Here is a 16,781-nt window from a genome sequence, read left to right on the forward strand (position 1 = left end):
TCTATAACAAATCAGTATGTACTGAACAATACCGCTGTCTTAGCAACCAGGTAAAAATTTATATTTTTCAAATCATTTTCACGTTGAAAATCTGCCATGGCCAAAATAATCTGATACTGAAAATATTTTTCTATCAATCTTCATCTCCTTAAGCTCTCAATATGCCAAGAGCTAATATGATGGATTTTTTTTAAATCATTAAGTGCTTGTTTGTTTAGGAGAAGAGATTATAGCTCCTATTTTTTTTTCTTTTTTTAAAATCATAGAATTGATAGGCTATCCAGCTAGATCCTAGATTTCAAGAGTTGAGTACAAGCGCTTTTAACTTTTTTCTTTTTTCAACTAAGCTACTTAAAAGTGACAAATTCAGCACTAAAAACACAGAGAAGAGCTAATAAAATTTTCAAGTCGTTTATTAGAATTTTAACCAAAGCAATTATCCTTTGGTGTATCATTTTGTGTAAAATACTTTGAAAAAAATTTTTAAATAACCAGTTTCAGCTTTGCCAAGTTAGTTAGAAAACAGAAGTGTAACTTTTACTGAAGAATTTTTTATAATTTTATTTTTGACAATTCCATTAGTTTTCCTACAGAGCAACTTTTTTGCCCTTCAAATTAAAACAAATTTAAAACTTTCAGCACTGAACAACAGTATTTTACAGAGTTAATATTTTAGAGTTTAGCATAGAAAAACAGGAAGGTGCAATTTTTATCAAGTGACATTAATGACAAATTGATTTAGAAGGAATGTTTTTCATGTTCTGCTTTAGATACTGCCACAAGGTTTACTTAACAGTAATTTTAAAATTTTATTAATAAAGTTATGTAACCTAGGTATAGTAAAATAAAGGATTTTGTCTGTGTGCAGAGAATACCACATTAAATTTGTATCAGACCTACTTTTTATCAGTTATACCTCTAAGCTACTTGATGGCTTCTGTACAGAAGCCAGTGGGCTAGGTTATTTTAATATTTTTTTAAATATACAAACAATATAGTAATTTATTCCCTTTGGTTAAAAAAAATTTTTTTTTAATGAAAAAACAAAAGTCTCTTTATTTCACCCTAATTCCACTCCTCTCCTGGGAGGTAACCCCTCACACATACTCTGTGCTATGTCCTATGCTTATTTTTGTTTTTCATTTAGCAGTATGAATCGCTTTCCATGTCACTATCAATTTTCATCATACTTTTAAAATGCTTTGTAGGATTCTAAAATACATTTTGTGGACATTTAGTTTGTTTTCATGGTTTTGCAATTGTAAGTAATGCTACAGTGAACATATTTCGAGTATGTGAAAGTTTACAGAGCAGATAATAAAGATGTGTTTAGGTGCACACTTATTTTGTATGCTACTACCAAAGCGCCTGCCAGAATGTTTGAATCTTTATACACTTCCACCAACAGTGGGGAGAATGCCTTTTCCCAAGACACTCAAAACAGTAATTGTTGTCAAATGACATCGGTGAACAACACATTTGTAAGAGTGAGTACAGTTACTCTATTTCCATTGCCAGATTCATTTTCAGAGAATCCCTGGGGCATCCTGCAAAGACATTCCTGGGGAGATGGGGTCAGGTGGGCTACAACTCCAATTTGACGAAGGGTCCACTATGAGTACTGATAACATGTGCCTGTGTCAGAGCAACTGAAAAAAGGAGAAGGAAAACCCGATGGAGGACCCTCTAAACCTGGAAAATCTGATCTGAAAGGGTGGGAAGAAATCAAGGAATTGTGACTCTTGGCCCTGTGTTCCAAGACAGTATTTTCCACCTAGACAGAATCAACAGCTTGTAACTGAAAAACTTCACATTGAAGTCAACAAGTTCAACACTGAGTGGTGTATCCAGGGCTCTACAATTACCATTTCGTAAATCAAGTCATTCTGGAAACACCACTTACCTAACATTCAACCCTTCTGGCTACTGAGTCACTGAATTGCAGAAGCCTTTGGGGACAACAACTTATCCAGCACTGGAATAAGAAAAAGATTCTATTCTGTCCTTCCACAGTGTCTGCTCAGAGATAGATAGAACCAGGCTGGAGTGGTCCTTGGCCTTATTCATAAAGGCAATACTTAAGTGGTGCTCTGCTGCTCGGAAGGCTTTCAAGGTACTGCTTTTATCATGATTACATTTTATCCTAAGTACAAACAGGTCTGGCTCCCTTTTCTATATCCTCCTTACTTCCTGCAGCTCGACAAGGAAATGAGCTGAGCGAACATTCATTCAGTAGGTGCACATGCAATTCAGTAGAAAAGGGACAGTATTTTTAACAAATGGAATGGGAACAATTGGATACTAATCAGAAAATGAACATTGATCCATTTCGCCCCCCGTATACAAAAATTAATTCAAAATGATAATCAGTGACCTAAATGTAAAAATCTAAAGCTATAAAACCTCTAGAAGAAAACAGGAGAAAAATCTATGTGACTTTGGGTTACGGAAAAATTTCTTAGATATGGTACTACATGCATGATGCATAAGAGAAAATAGTAAATCAGCTTCCATCAAAATTGAGAACTTCTTTAATAGGCACTGAAAAAAGAATAAAAAGGCTCAGGAAAGATTTGCAGATCATTGATCTAATAAAGGACTTTAGAATATATAAACAACTCTTACAACTCAAAAATAAGAAATCCAACAACCCAATTTTAAAAATAGACAAAATATTTGAAGACACTTCAAAGACAACATATGGATGGCAAATGTGTACATGAGATGTTCAAGATCATTAGTTACTAGGGATACGCAAGTCAAACCATAATGAGATACCACTACATATGTATTAGAATGTCTAAAAATTGCAAAGACTGATAATACCAAGTGTTGGCTGGGATGTGGAGCAAGTGAAGTGGAACCCTCGGTGTGTAATGGAGGAGTCATGTAAAATGGTACAGCCACATTGGGAAATCCAAACCAGAAACAATCCAATGTGCACCAACAGATTAATGGATAAACAATGGTGTTATTGATAGGGACAGAGTAAAGGGACAAATTAGGTAATTGAAGAGTTAATCCCACTAGGGGACTGTAAGTAAAGTATGGGAGACCCCTGTAAGTTAATGATCACTCAAGAAAGCAGGGTTGCTTAGCAACAAAACCATGCAATAGAAGCATGAGACAGGCCCCAAAACAATACAACAACGGTGGCAAGAGACCCACATCCTGCCCAGTGAGCTCAGTAAGTTAAATGATGCCTAGCACATGCTCTTCTGCGCACACTAAAAACAAAATATGAGGAAAAGGTGACATTATACTAAAACCTAAGATGATTTACCATATTTAAGTATATGTTACTATCTTTTTGCTCGGCTTGACTATGTAGGGACAAGGAAATTCCACCCGACGTGGTGGAGGAGCTGACGATGGAAGCTAGACGTCTACTCAAGAATGAGGAAGAAGGTGGTCTTTTCTCTCTCCCCACTTTTCCTTTGATTATAAAACCGTAGCCCACTAAGTTCTCAGAGCATGGCACCCTCTTGCCCGCCTGCTTGTAAGCCTCACAAGCATCCTATTCTAATAAGTCACTTCTTATGTATCACTTTGTCTCGCTGAATTCTTTCTGTGCTGAGACATAAAGAACTGGAGCTCCTCGGAGTCCCCCAGAACACCACCTAGCAGTTTCAGTATGTCCATACAATGTAATATTATTCAGCAATTCAAAGGAATGAACTATGGATACATGCTACAACATGAATCTCAAAATAGTATGCTGAGTAAAGAAAGCCAAAGACATAGCTGTGCAGCTGCATATATATAAATTTCTAGAAAACGCAAGCTAATCAATAGTGACAGCAAATCAGTGGTTACCTGGAGATGAGGTGAAGTAGGGCAGAGGTGAGAGGGAAGGATTCCCAAAAGGCCTCAGGAAACTTTGGGGGATGATAGATACGTTTATTATCTTGACTGTGGTAAGAGTATCATGGGTGTATACCGACGTAAAAACTTAGCAAATTGTATAGCGTTCACAATAATCACTCAAATAAGGTTAAAAATATACCTGGGAGCACATTCAACAACATGGGTGGTCTGCTAGGTATTGGGGATACCATGTTGGGCAAAAAAGAAAAGGCACAGTCTCTGTCTTTGTAGACATTAAAGACATTAAACAAAGAACCCTCCCTCCCATTTCCTTCCTCAGCTTCCACTCCTTGCCACACACCCCCTCTCTAGTGACGACTGTGCCACAGGAGGAGGAGGTCAACATCCAAGAGGATTTATTCCATCACTGCTTCAGGCAAGGGCTGCTAGAGTCAGTGATCCTGGAGCTTGAAGCTAGACTTCGGCGCTATTTAGAAGAGGACAGAATTCTCTTGTCTCTGTAGAGCCTGTTACATGCATTTTTCTGCTCTTAAAAAAGCCTATTAGCTCTCCTCAGGAAGAGCCAGCACTGGGTTAAAAAAAAGGCTCAAAAATAAACCCACACACCTACAGCCAATTAATCTTCAACAAAAGAGGCAAGAATATACAATGGAGAAAAGACAGTCTCTTCAGCACCTAGTGTTGGGAAAGCTGGACAGTGAAATTAGAACACTCCCTCACACAATATATAAAAATAAACTCAAAACGGTTTAAAGACCTAAATATAAGACATAACACCATAAAACTCCTAGAAGGGAACATAGGCAAAACACTCCCAGACATACATAGTAGCAATATTTTCTCAGATCCGTCTCCCAAGGCAAAAAAAGTAAAACCAAAAATAAACAAATGGGACCTAATCAAACATAAAAGCTTTTGCACAGCAAAGGAAACCATAAAACGAAAAGACAGCCTATGCACTGGGAGGAAATATCTGCAAATGATGTGACCGACAAGGGCTTAATTTCCAAAATACACAAACAGCTCACACAACTCAATATCCAAAAAACAAAATAAATGGGTAGAAGAACCTAAATACACATTTCTCCGAAGACATATAGATGGCCAACAGGGGCACATGAAAAGATGCAAACATTGCTAATTATTAGAGAAATGCAAATCAAAGCTACAATGAGGTACCACCTCACACTGGTCAGAATGACCATTATCAAAAAGCCTACAAATAATAAATTCTGGAGAGGGTGTGGAGATAAAGGGAACCCTCCAGGACTGTTGGTGGGAATGTAAATTGGTGCAGCCACTATGGAGAACAGTATGGAGGTTCCTTAAAAAACTAAAAATAGAGCTACCCTATGACCCAGCAGTCCCACTCCTGGGCTTAAATCCAGAAAAAAGGAAAACTCTGATTTGAAAGCTACATGCAACCCAATGTTCACAGCAGTGCTATTTACAATAGCCAAGACATGGAAGCAACCCGAATGCTCATCAATAGATGACTGGTTTAAGAAGATGTACACACACACACCATGGAATGTTACTCAGCCATAAAAATGAAATATTGCCATTTGCAGCAACATGGATGGACTAGAGAATATCATAATAAGTGAAGTAAGTCAGAGAAAGACAAATGTTTTATCACTTATATGTAGAATCTAAAAAAATAATACAAATGAATCTATATACAAAACAGAAACAGACTCACAGACATAGAAAACAAACTATGGTTACCAAAGGGGAAGATGGGGGGAGGGATAAATTAGTATGGGATTAACAAACTACTATATATAAAATAAACGAGCAACAAGGATTTACTGTATAGCACAGAGAACTATGTTCAGTATCTTGTAATAACCTATAATGAAAAATAATCTGAAAAATATATATATATAACTGAATCACTTTGCTGTACACCTGAAACTAACACAATATTGTAAATCAACTATACATCAATTTAAAAAAAAAGTTCTCAGAACAATGAAGGATGCAGAGTGTACTAAACAGTACCCACACACGCTTTCTTTTCTTTATCCTTTCCTTTTAATTGTATTTAAAGTGCTAGGGAAGGGTAATGATAAGGATAGAGAAATAAATTTGACGTGACATTTTATGGTGACAGATGTGGATTTTAAAACATTTCAGTGAAAATCAACGGTCAGAGGTATTGGCATCTATTGTAATACTAAACACCTTCAGTAATTGTATAGATCACAAAGACTTCAAATTAATCTCCTCTACCCAAACTTCTCGGTATAATTTTCCTTGATGGGTCTGATGCTCTGCTGAATTCATGGTGTTTTTCATACAAACAATATTCTTACTCGGCAGAGATGGCCTTCAAAGGGCCTGACCAATCACTGACGTCTCATTTACACCTTGCCGTCAATACACACAATGTCACAAGAGTTGGTGCAAGATGTATATAAGTATACTCCCCACTGCACCCCCCCAAAAAATGAAGAAATTAACTCTGCAAAATAGCAAATAGAAAATGGCCTTGTTTTTGCTGAAAAAACATAACGTGCTGTTTGTGGTTTAATATTGTGATTACACTGTACTTGTTCTCTGACCTCCTATTTGATCAGCACATTCCCCACAGACAAGAGAGGCCCACACTCATACTGCTCTTCCTTCTTTGCCCTACTCGGCCACTCTCTGCAATAATAGGAAGATGCCAATGCAAGCAAGGTTCCATTTGCCTTTAAGGTTAGACACTATTGATAAGGTTGGCCCTATCCTTTGTTCTTCCCACATCTTGGATCCCCAGTAACAATAGTTACCGAACACCGGGATGTTTGGCTTTCTATCTGGAGAGGTAGGTAGAGTGGAATCCACTTGCTCTGAAGAAGAGTTAACATTAAGTTGTTTTTGTCTCCCACAGGGAGGTTAATTTAGCCACCAGGCAGTAAACAGTGGTGGTGATTTAACAATTACCTCTTTTCTAGAACAACAGTTTCTTTCAAAGAATCAACCTAGCCACTTCCCTTTTCACAAATCAGTGACAATGAAATCAGCAATGCCAGAATACTGCGGATAGCCGAAGTCCTGCAAATAATAGGTGAGCTGAGTTATTACACAAGTAGTGAATGTTGTAGACAGGTAGTTACACTGCAAAGTTGACAAACACAAATACTATCAAACCAAATTTCTGTATAGAGCCAAAAGACAACCTAAATGAATGGAAAGCTATACAGGGTTCATGGATTGGAAAACTCAATACTGTTTACATTTTTATTTCCTCAAATTGATCTATTTATTCAATGTAATTCCAATAAAAATCCCAGCAGCTTTTTTGTCTGTAAAAACTAAGAAGACAGTTCTAAAATTGCAAATGCAAGATTATGGACACAGAATAGTCAAAAGTTCTTGAGAAAGAAGAACAAACTTAGAGGTCTTATGTTGCCTATTTTCAAGACTTTCTATAAAGCTACAGTAACGACATGGACGTAAGACTAGACATAAATGAGTGGGAAAGAGATTCCACACACAGATCCACACGCACATGGCCAACTGATTTCCATGAAGGTGACAAGATAATTTAATAGAGAAGGATAGTCTTTTCAACAAATGGTGCAGGCTGGATTTCTATATGGGAGGAAAATAAATCTGATCCTTACCTCACATTATACAAAAAAATTACTCAAAATGGAGGATATATCTACGTGTAAAAGCTAAAACTATAAAACGTCTAGAAGAAAACAGGAAAAAAACCTCAATGACTTTGGCATAGGCAAATTATTTCTTAGGACACAAAGTACCAAGCACTAAAAAAAGAATGACATAACATCATAATTAACAGCTTCTTTGAAAGAGAAAAATGAAAATGCAAACCACAGACTGGGAGGAAATATTTATAATAAATATATAAGACAAAGTACTAGTATCCACAATATAAAAAGAATTCTTACAACTTAGTAAGTTGTTTATCTTTAGGCTACATTTCTAGAAATTGAATTGCTCTGTCAAAGGATATACACATCATGAAAAACTTCGGTGCGTATTGCCAAACTACGGTACCAATTTTCATGGACCATTTAGTAGAAAAATGGGGGGCGGGGGGAGAATCCTCTTCTCAGAAACCTTTAGTAGATACTTTTAAATTTGAGTAAAAACCTGGTCTTTCTGAAAGGCTTTCCAATGATTAGTTTAAAATCTGCTATCATATCACATCACTGAATTCACTGCATTTTAAATAATTCCATATTCATTTTGATCATATCAATCAATGCATATGACTTACCTATTAGCAGATTTGAAAAAGAATAGCTAGGTATATATTTGCATTCTCCTCAGCTGGAACTCTTCCGTCTGAAATACACTATTATAGGAGTATTACACTGTTCTTTTCAAAACTGTTGAAGTGGAGAGAATCTGTCATAATTAAATGAGATAGCCAATCCTACATAGTAAAACGTTAAGAACTTAAACCTCTCTTTGGAGTACTAAAATAATTTAATCATTTACTCATAGACAGTGAACACCTTCTATATGCCAGGAACTGCTCTAAAGGTTAGTTATATTGCAGTGGACAAAGCAGAGAAAAATTCCTGCCCTTATAGAGCTTACCCTTCAATTAGGGGGTTCTGTATGTAGTATGTAAGACAGATGTAACTAAAAAATAGAAGAGCACAGCCACACTGTAAGAAAAATGTCTCAAGTTTAATAAATCTTCTCTCTGGTTGGTTGATATGTCGTTATTTTTCATGTCTTGATTTTTTTAAAAATTGAAGTATAGTTGATTTACAATGTTGTTTTAGTTTCTGGTGTATAGCAAAGTGATTCAGTTATACATATACATATATATTCTTTTTCATATTCTTTTCCATTATGGTTTATTACAGGATACTGAATATAGTTCCCTGTGCTATACAGTAGGACCTTGTTATTTTTCTATTTTATATATAGTAGTTTGTATTGAGGGTTTTTTTTACACATTTAAAATAGTCAAATAAGCCACAATTCTGGAATAAATTCTAAAGCATAAATGAGTATGTCAATTTAAATGAAAATGCAACTCAGGGCTGTATGCAGGATATACATTTATTCACAGTGAAAAAGCATTTACCCAAAGTGAATGTTACAAAATACAAAGAGTACCTGCTGCACGGTCTGGCGAGCTCACTCTTCTAGGCATTATTTCAACCTGCAAGGTTTCTCTCTCACTCAGTTTGACCTTTTCTTCCTCTTCTATCTCTAACCAAATTTTTAACTTAAAAATGAAGACAAACAGTAATATTCAATGCCTAACCCTTTAGCAACAGTTACCAGGGAAAAACATATTAAACAAGTTATCTGCTCTCAAGTCCTAGGTATTTTAAAACTAAATTATCTACTATAATAGAAAACAACAGACCATATTACAACAGCTATAACATAAGTCAAATAAGCAAGTTTGATAAGGTTCACAGATACTACAGTAATAACTAAGGTATAAGTACAACGCTTCCACTGTATCGATCTTTAAAATGCATGCAGAGAGAGAGAGACAGTCTTAATATGTAAGGCTTGGCTTGAGTATCAAAATGAAGTTTCTGTACAGAGTCTAGAAAACAAATACAGAACTTAAGTATACATATAATGTAACTTATGTTTCAATTTCCCTGAAGTCAAGCCAATTGAATAAGAATTCCTGTTTCTGGAATGACAGTTTTCTGAATAAGTTTTACTAATTCAGAAAGTTGGAGATATATGTCTCACATAATTTAAGTTATGGAGCAATACAGTCAATGCCCTCATAGGGAAATCCTCATTTAATACTCCCTGACTGGACATTATACTTTTACACTGAGGTATCAGGCAAGAATTTCAGAGGAATACCAACCAAATTCTTTTCTTATGGGGTACTTCAGTTAATTGTTGACAAATTTAAAAGACGATTTGGAACAATTCTTCTTATTTTATTCAAGAAAGAATCTGTAAAGATGACTTAATTGTTAACTGGCTATGTGAAGCCTTACTGGGTATATGGCAAGTTTGGGATCTAAAGCTACACCACCTTTTAAAAGCTGATTTACTTAGTGACAAAGAGGTCATGTAGATTTTCGTTACTCAAAACTTCATCTGCGAACCTGCTTCTCTCTCACTGCATACAAAAGCAACTGCTATGCTTTGGCTAAACTATCATCTCAAAAGGCAAGGCTGTCGGAAGGCATATAGAACTTTAACGTGCTGGTACATAAATTTAGTTCTATTAATCTCTACTTTAAAGATCTTGGTTTTCCTTTTAAAATTAATCACCATGTTACTTTACTTGGCTGTGCAGAAATACTAATTATAGAAAACTTTTTTTTTCTTTTTTACTTTTAGACTGAGGCAACACAGATATGAATTGAAATTCTAGAAAATATTTATCTAATAGATAATTAATGTAAGTTCTAGGTACTAAGGACAAGTGTTCTAAACTTATTATCCAATTTGAATAGAATATTAATATATATTCTACAATAACCTGGATACCTTTATAACCTGCCCTATTCTTGCACAGGAATAAGAGATGCAAGTATCTAAAAGAACATTAGACCCAATAGCAGCAACACTGGCATTATTTGGAAGCCTGGCCTAAAGGCTGGGCTTTACAATAAATAGTATATTTCTCTAACTCTTGACCACTGCTCTTTGAATAGCCTAATTATATAGAACAGTGACTTGCTGTATAGAATTCAACATAATTTCCAAAAAGATAGTTTACAGGTTAAGTCCAAACTTTATTTAAAACTACATTTTAAATTTAACGTTACCAAACATCACAATGGGGAAAAAAAATCAAGACCAAAAAAAATGACAGAAAGAAAAAGAAAAAAACCCCACAGTGTATCAAGGCTTGAATCTGTCCAGAATTCAGTTTTCGATGTTTTAAACTGCCATGGGCAGAAATTAGCACACCTACCAAAATTGCAGTGTCAAACTAATTTACATTTTTTACAGATCAAAACAGATGTTTATTTAGTGCCATTTTCATATATGCATTGACTCTGTAAAGAGAGTTAGATGAGCCTCTGAAGACATCTCATGTACTCTGGGCTCCCACTGTCTCTGAAAAACAGAATCACAGTTAATGCCTTATAAGTTACTTACATGAGTGAAGACCTTATAGAATTTAGTTTAATACTGCTCTCTTCCATTAAAACTTTCACTTCTAATATAAAGTTATTACAAAAGAAACTTAGTTTGCTACAATAATTCCCTGATAACACACAGCAAGAGTTTAAAGGGCATAGGTAAGGGTTTCCGTTTTAAGATGGCAGACTAAGCAGATACTTCCTCTCTCTCAAAAAGAAAACCCCACTAGAAAAAAAAAAGAAAAGAAGTATAAAAATGAAGAAACCCAGACCAACAGAAGAGTGGTTGTGAGAGAACAGAGGATGGGGAACCACAACAAGTTCCCAGGATGCTCAAAGGAGATGGAGGCACAGGGAAGAGGGGAGGAAGCTGCAGCCTAGACACACTAGGACAGGCGGCAGTGCAGAGGGTACCAACTGAGTCCTAACAGGCAGAAATGGGCTGAAGACTGGGAAATTAACTGAAGGTTTGACATTTGGTTTGCACTTCTCTTCACCCTATTTCTTAAAAAAACAAAAAATCTTATATGAGTTTAATCAACTGATGAATTGATGAACAAAAAAGAAAATCTTTGACCTTGATGTAAGAAATGTGCTCCTCTGAGTGGCCCTTGGGTTGTGCTATTAGACCCATAAAGAAGGAAATCTGGGACTATCACTTGGCTCTGCAACAAATCATATTTATATAGAATCATCTTCAGGAAATTATAGAAGATTCAATTATTATAGTTACAAAAACAGAATGTACGTGTGTTTACTTTAATAATGTTAATAACGTAAGAATATGAATAAAACTGAACAGAGAAGGCAGAAGGAAAAGGGGAGGAGCAAGTAGTTGGGTAATGACCAAAGTTGATGGAACTAGAAAATGTATATATTTATAAGAACAAAGGTAACAGAAAAACCAAAAATAATATAAACACTGAAAGAAGAAGAGGTAGGTCTAAATACTTTTCATTTGGGAGACAGGAAATATTATCTAATTTTTAAAATTAAGAAAAATTATAAGAATAGTATTTAGAGATCTAGAGGGTCTCCTCCAAAAGAACTGAAAACCAATAATTAAAAGAAACGGGCTCTTGCCAATCATCACTAACTGCTTTATACCTTTCTTTCTTAAGCCATGTGCATATATTACTTTGTTAAAACTAAAAACAGAAAAAAATTATCTGATAATACTATTTTATAAATTGGGCAGCTGAACAAATTTTTATAGAACTACGCTTCCTTTCTAATGTTTAGCTTAGATATTCCAGGTACTAGTAGCACATTTAAAAAACAAAACAAAATGATGGTTATCAAGATTCAGTAGCTTTTCAATATGATATGGTTAAAACTGATAACTCTTACCAGGTTCTTTTAGTGTCTGAGAATTCCCAGCTAATTCTTCAGTCTGCATTTCACATATTATTTCACCAGATAAATGGTTTTTCTGTTCTTCTTCTACCATTTTCTTCCTTAGATCTGCCTTTAGAATGAAAATTAAAAATACAAAATCATTTTTCACCTTAACAATATTTGTTATATAAAGACAACTTTAATTAAAGAGAGCAAAATACCTCTGAATATATTGTCAGTTTAAGTGGTAAATCTTCAACTTTCACAAAGTCTTCTTCATCAGATTTTTGACTTATGTTACCAGATTCTGCTTCCTATAAGATTAACAAATTATATTTAATGACGGCAATCCACTCTATCTCTGGATCTAAACCAAAGTCATCCATGCCAAGAGATAAAGTGGATTCTTACATGTGTATATATGTCAGTAATTCTATCATATTTGCTTTTCTTCTATATTCAGCTCAGTGAATAGAACAGAAATCTAGAGTTCACGGGAAGGGCTACACACTTGCAACTGTGGGCACACAGTCAAGCTTTTCTGTCCCCATTTTATAAAACAAAGAGCCAGTTCACACAGGTTAGAGGAAAAAATAGTAATACTGAGGGCTAAAATAATTAGAACAACTACTCTTATTACTTGATATGTTTATAGAATGTATCAGAGCTGTATCCAGCAGAATATAAGTAAACATTTACAGTCTTCCTTCCTTCCTTCCTTTTTTCTTTCTTTCTCTCCCTCTCTCTCCCTTTCTCTCTCTCTCTCTCCCTCTCTCTCTCTCTCTCTGGCTGTGTTGGGTCTTCGTTGCTGTGCACGGGCTTTCTCTAGTTGCGGCGAGTGGGGCTACTCTTCGTTGCGGTGCGCGGGCTTCTCATTGCGGTGGCTTCTCTCGTTGCAGAGCATGGGCTCTAGGCACGTGGGCTTCAGTAGTTGTGGCATGTGGGCTCAGTAGTTGTGGCTCGGGGGTTCTAGAGCACAGGCTCAGTAGTTGTGGCGCATGGGCTTAGTTGCTCCGCAGCCCGTGGGATCTTCCCAGACCAGGGCTCGAACCCGTGTACCCTGCATGGGCAGGCGGATTCTTAACCACTGTGCCACCAGCGAAGCCCCTACAGACTTTCAGTATCAACTCCAGAGGTTCAAATAGAAAGATGAGGTATGAACTTAGTAACTCACAAAAGTTACTAAAAAACACCTCACACTGTTTTCCTGAAAACTGAAGTCTTTTATTCTCCTAGTTCTTTGATTTTTAATAGTATCATCATTCTACCAATTACCCAGTAGAAACCTTAGGTTTTTCTTTTTCTTCAAACATTTCTCACCCATGTCTCTCTATTCAGCTCATTTTGTATTTATATGATAATGGAGGCTCCTAACACAGCTTCCTTGACAACACTTCTTATATAGTCATCGGATTCATCTTCAAAAACCGTGACTTTGACCATTTCACTTTCTTGCGCAAAGACCTTCAGTAGTGTTCCCTGCCTAAAATTCAAATTCAAGACCCTCTGAGATCTAATTTCAAGTTAATTTTGATTGAATGCCTCCTACAGTAATTCTATGCACTCATCAAATGATAACAAGAACAAATCTAGTAAGTAACTTTCACAGTTTTAAATGCAAAATTTTACGGGTAGTGAAGCAAATAAAACAGTTAAGAGAGTTACTCTTTCTACGAATGTTTTGAAGTATTATAAGCCCCCTTGCTGAGAAGCTGTGAAATCATAAGTATATCTTTGGGCAGAAAACTGATGTTAATTAAAAACTATGTGAAACACATTCTTTAGACCTAAAGGTACATTATTACAAATCCCTTCAGTTTTACTGACAAGAGAAAGTAAAGTATATATAACATATACAGCCCAAGGATCCACAAAAAAAACCCTATTTGCTATAAAATTAAATTGAAACAAACGTCCAGAGTAAAACTAAACTTAGCTACTTACATCATAAATGCAGATTTGCTAGCTTACTTTTCTGTCATTCCCTATACAGAGCTAGGGACTCTAGTGCTGTCAAACTGCTTTATTTCCCATCCCAAATGTAAACTTTCAGGGTTATCAAAGATTATGAAGTGTTCCAAACTGTTGAGAAGTCAAGCGTGGATGGCGTAAGAGATGATTCACATATCACTACCCCTTTAGATCTGAACTTGAACTCCCTCAAGGTTTCCATATAAAACTCATCTCTTTGCTTCTCAAAACTATGAAAAGTGGAATTTTAGGTTTTGAGATGGTCATCCTAATTCACTATCACTCTTCTGTTCAAGTTTAAAATAAGTCTGAGTAAGAAATAAAAATGTTCCGACAGTTTCTAAACCTAAACACAAAGCAGAGTTATGTTTATATACTAGAAATGTTAACCTGAAAATGAAGAAATATGCACAGAAATGAAATGCAAATGATACATACATAGTCATTCACTAACACTGGAGATTCAGTGTCAGGACTTCCAGCCAAAGAGCTTTCAGGAGTTTCCTGGGCAGATTTAACTTCTTTGACTCTAGGCACCAAGGTTTCAATTTCAGTTAAAGGTAAAGGCAAAGCGTTAGGCTGATTAGATGAATCGATGGTAGTAAGAGCGTCCTTTTGGACAGTGCTGTTTAAAGGTTGCTCATTTTCCAAGATATTGAGGTAACAGGGCTTCACAGGAGTGCTATCTTGGTCATCTGTCATCAAAAGAAAGTCTTAACATTAGTGTAATACAACTGTCATTAAATTTACTATTATACCAAATAAAGACTAAACTGTATAAATGAGAGTAATCAAGACATTTAAGACCCAAAAGAAAAGGCAACTAGAAATTATCCTTATCAGTGGTTCCCAAATTTATTTGACCAGATTCATCTGGGGATACTTTAAATATTAGATTCCTGAAATGCACCTGATTTCTAATGAAATAGGATTTTCAGGAGTAAGGCCCAGGAATGGGTATTTTTAAAAAATACCCCGCATTGGTATCTAAAGATACCTTCCTTACAAAATTTTTTTCTGTGTTTAAATATTTGTCAACTATTCTTTAACAGCTGTTTGCAGAAACAAAGCCCTCGTGTTTTCTACAAAGGATTTATGGAGGAAAAAAAAAGACATACCTCAGGTCCAAAACACCTTTGAACTTCCATTAGCTAAGAATTTAGATTTTTTTGTTTTTAAGCACATAAAGGGCACTTCAGATAATCTTAACATTGAAACTTATTTAGATTTCTTACCTTTACTAGTAGTGGGTTCTTGTTCTGATGGGACATTTTTGCTTTCCGCTGATTTTTCAAAATCGTGCTGTGGAACCTGGAAGGAAAAAGTGATGTCTTAATAGTAGGGCCTAAATATATGGTCACTATGCAGGAGATGCTTGGTAAGTGTGGTATGTCCAGCCTGAGACCTCAGACAGGGGAATTTTAAAATACCTCCTGCAAGTGTTTCAGGGAGGAGGCGGTGGCTGCAGTTCCACGGCAGCTCAGGACAAGGGCTCCTCTTCTCAGCCTCACAGGAACACAAGGAACTGAATGTTATGGACTCCACTAGTTTTCATTGTTTTTTTCAGACCAGACTCTATCTTAAATGAAACTAAAAGACACCTGTTTATATGCAGATGTTAAGTGAAAGGAAGAGGAAATGACGAGGAGGAGAGAAAGATGAACAGAGCTAAGTGCCTTCTGCAGGAGGACAGAAAACTGAAGACACCTCATAACTGGGTGTACCAGATGCTAGGAAGGAAGGAGTACAGTCGTGGGGTGGGAGCTGGTGACAAGGGGACGGTGCTGGTGGTTGTCTGAAGCTGTTTAAGAAATATGTGGACCTTTAGATTCCCTCCCCCAGGCTCAACAGAAAATGGGAGATTATGTTTTGGAGAAAAGGAACTAGTGAGCCTCAGACCAGGGGCCACCAGGGAAGGGGTAGGCTGCAGAAAGCACAAGCGAAGACAGGATAAAGTGTCACACTGAAACAGAAAGATCTAGTGCAAGTCTGTATAGAGGTGGGACCCTCAACCCTAATCCTACATCTAACTGCAGAACACCAACAGCCAAGGAGGCAGAAGGAGACTGGAGGACCCTCCCTACTTTGGAGAAACTAAACCATCCCAGAGAAAAGACCAATAGGAATTAACATTTGGGACTTCCTGTCAAAAAGCTATATACTCGGCTACCCTATGGTGAAGCCCAAAAGAACCCCACCTGGCTTTTTGATGTATTATTCTTTAATATAAGCACCAAAGGTACAGTGGATATTTAAAGAAAGCCTCTAGGTGGGTAAGAGAAAATATTGCTTCGATGAAGTAATAGGGTGCTATAAAAAAGTAACAATCAGGAAAAAAGTACTTAGAAATTAAAAATATAACAGTTGAAATAAAAATAATTTCATATAGGTATTAAGGTCAAAGAAATCTCCCAAAAAGTAAAAGAGAAAGAGCAATGAGACAATAAAAGAGAGGAGAAAATTAGATCAACCCATGAGAGCTAATAATGTTTGATAACATTTATTCCAGAAGAAAAGAAGAGAAAATGGTAAGGAAGAAATAAAGGAAATAAAAGAAAATTGACCAAACCTGAAGAACATGCTATATTG

At 36.1% G+C, this 16,781-nt stretch overlaps 1 protein-coding gene across 26 annotated transcripts in view; it reads right to left on the reverse strand.

The window, feature by feature from the left end:
* Positions 1–8,851: 8,851 nt before the first annotated feature.
* Positions 8,852–16,781, reverse strand: part of PCM1 (pericentriolar material 1) — a 94,039-nt gene continuing 86,109 nt past the window's right edge. For 15 of the 26 annotated variants that reach the window (XM_061177490.1, XM_061177491.1, XM_061177506.1 and 12 more), the window contains 5 exons: positions 15,428–15,503; positions 14,631–14,905; positions 12,443–12,535; positions 12,234–12,351; positions 8,852–10,857 (listed from right to left, as the gene is read on the reverse strand). In XM_061177490.1, coding sequence (XP_061033473.1) covers positions 10,832–10,857; positions 12,234–12,351; positions 12,443–12,535; positions 14,631–14,905; positions 15,428–15,503 — 588 coding nt within the window. In that variant the 3' untranslated portion in view covers positions 8,852–10,831. The remainder of the gene's footprint in view (positions 10,858–12,233; positions 12,352–12,442; positions 12,536–14,630; positions 14,906–15,427; positions 15,504–16,781) is intronic. The other 11 variants (XM_061177513.1, XM_061177508.1, XM_061177512.1 and 8 more) reach the window with 1 other exon arrangement.

The sequence above is a fragment of the Eubalaena glacialis genome, chromosome 20 (genome assembly GCF_028564815.1).
Source record: "Eubalaena glacialis isolate mEubGla1 chromosome 20, mEubGla1.1.hap2.+ XY, whole genome shotgun sequence".
Taxonomy (NCBI): Eukaryota; Metazoa; Chordata; class Mammalia; order Artiodactyla; family Balaenidae; genus Eubalaena; species Eubalaena glacialis.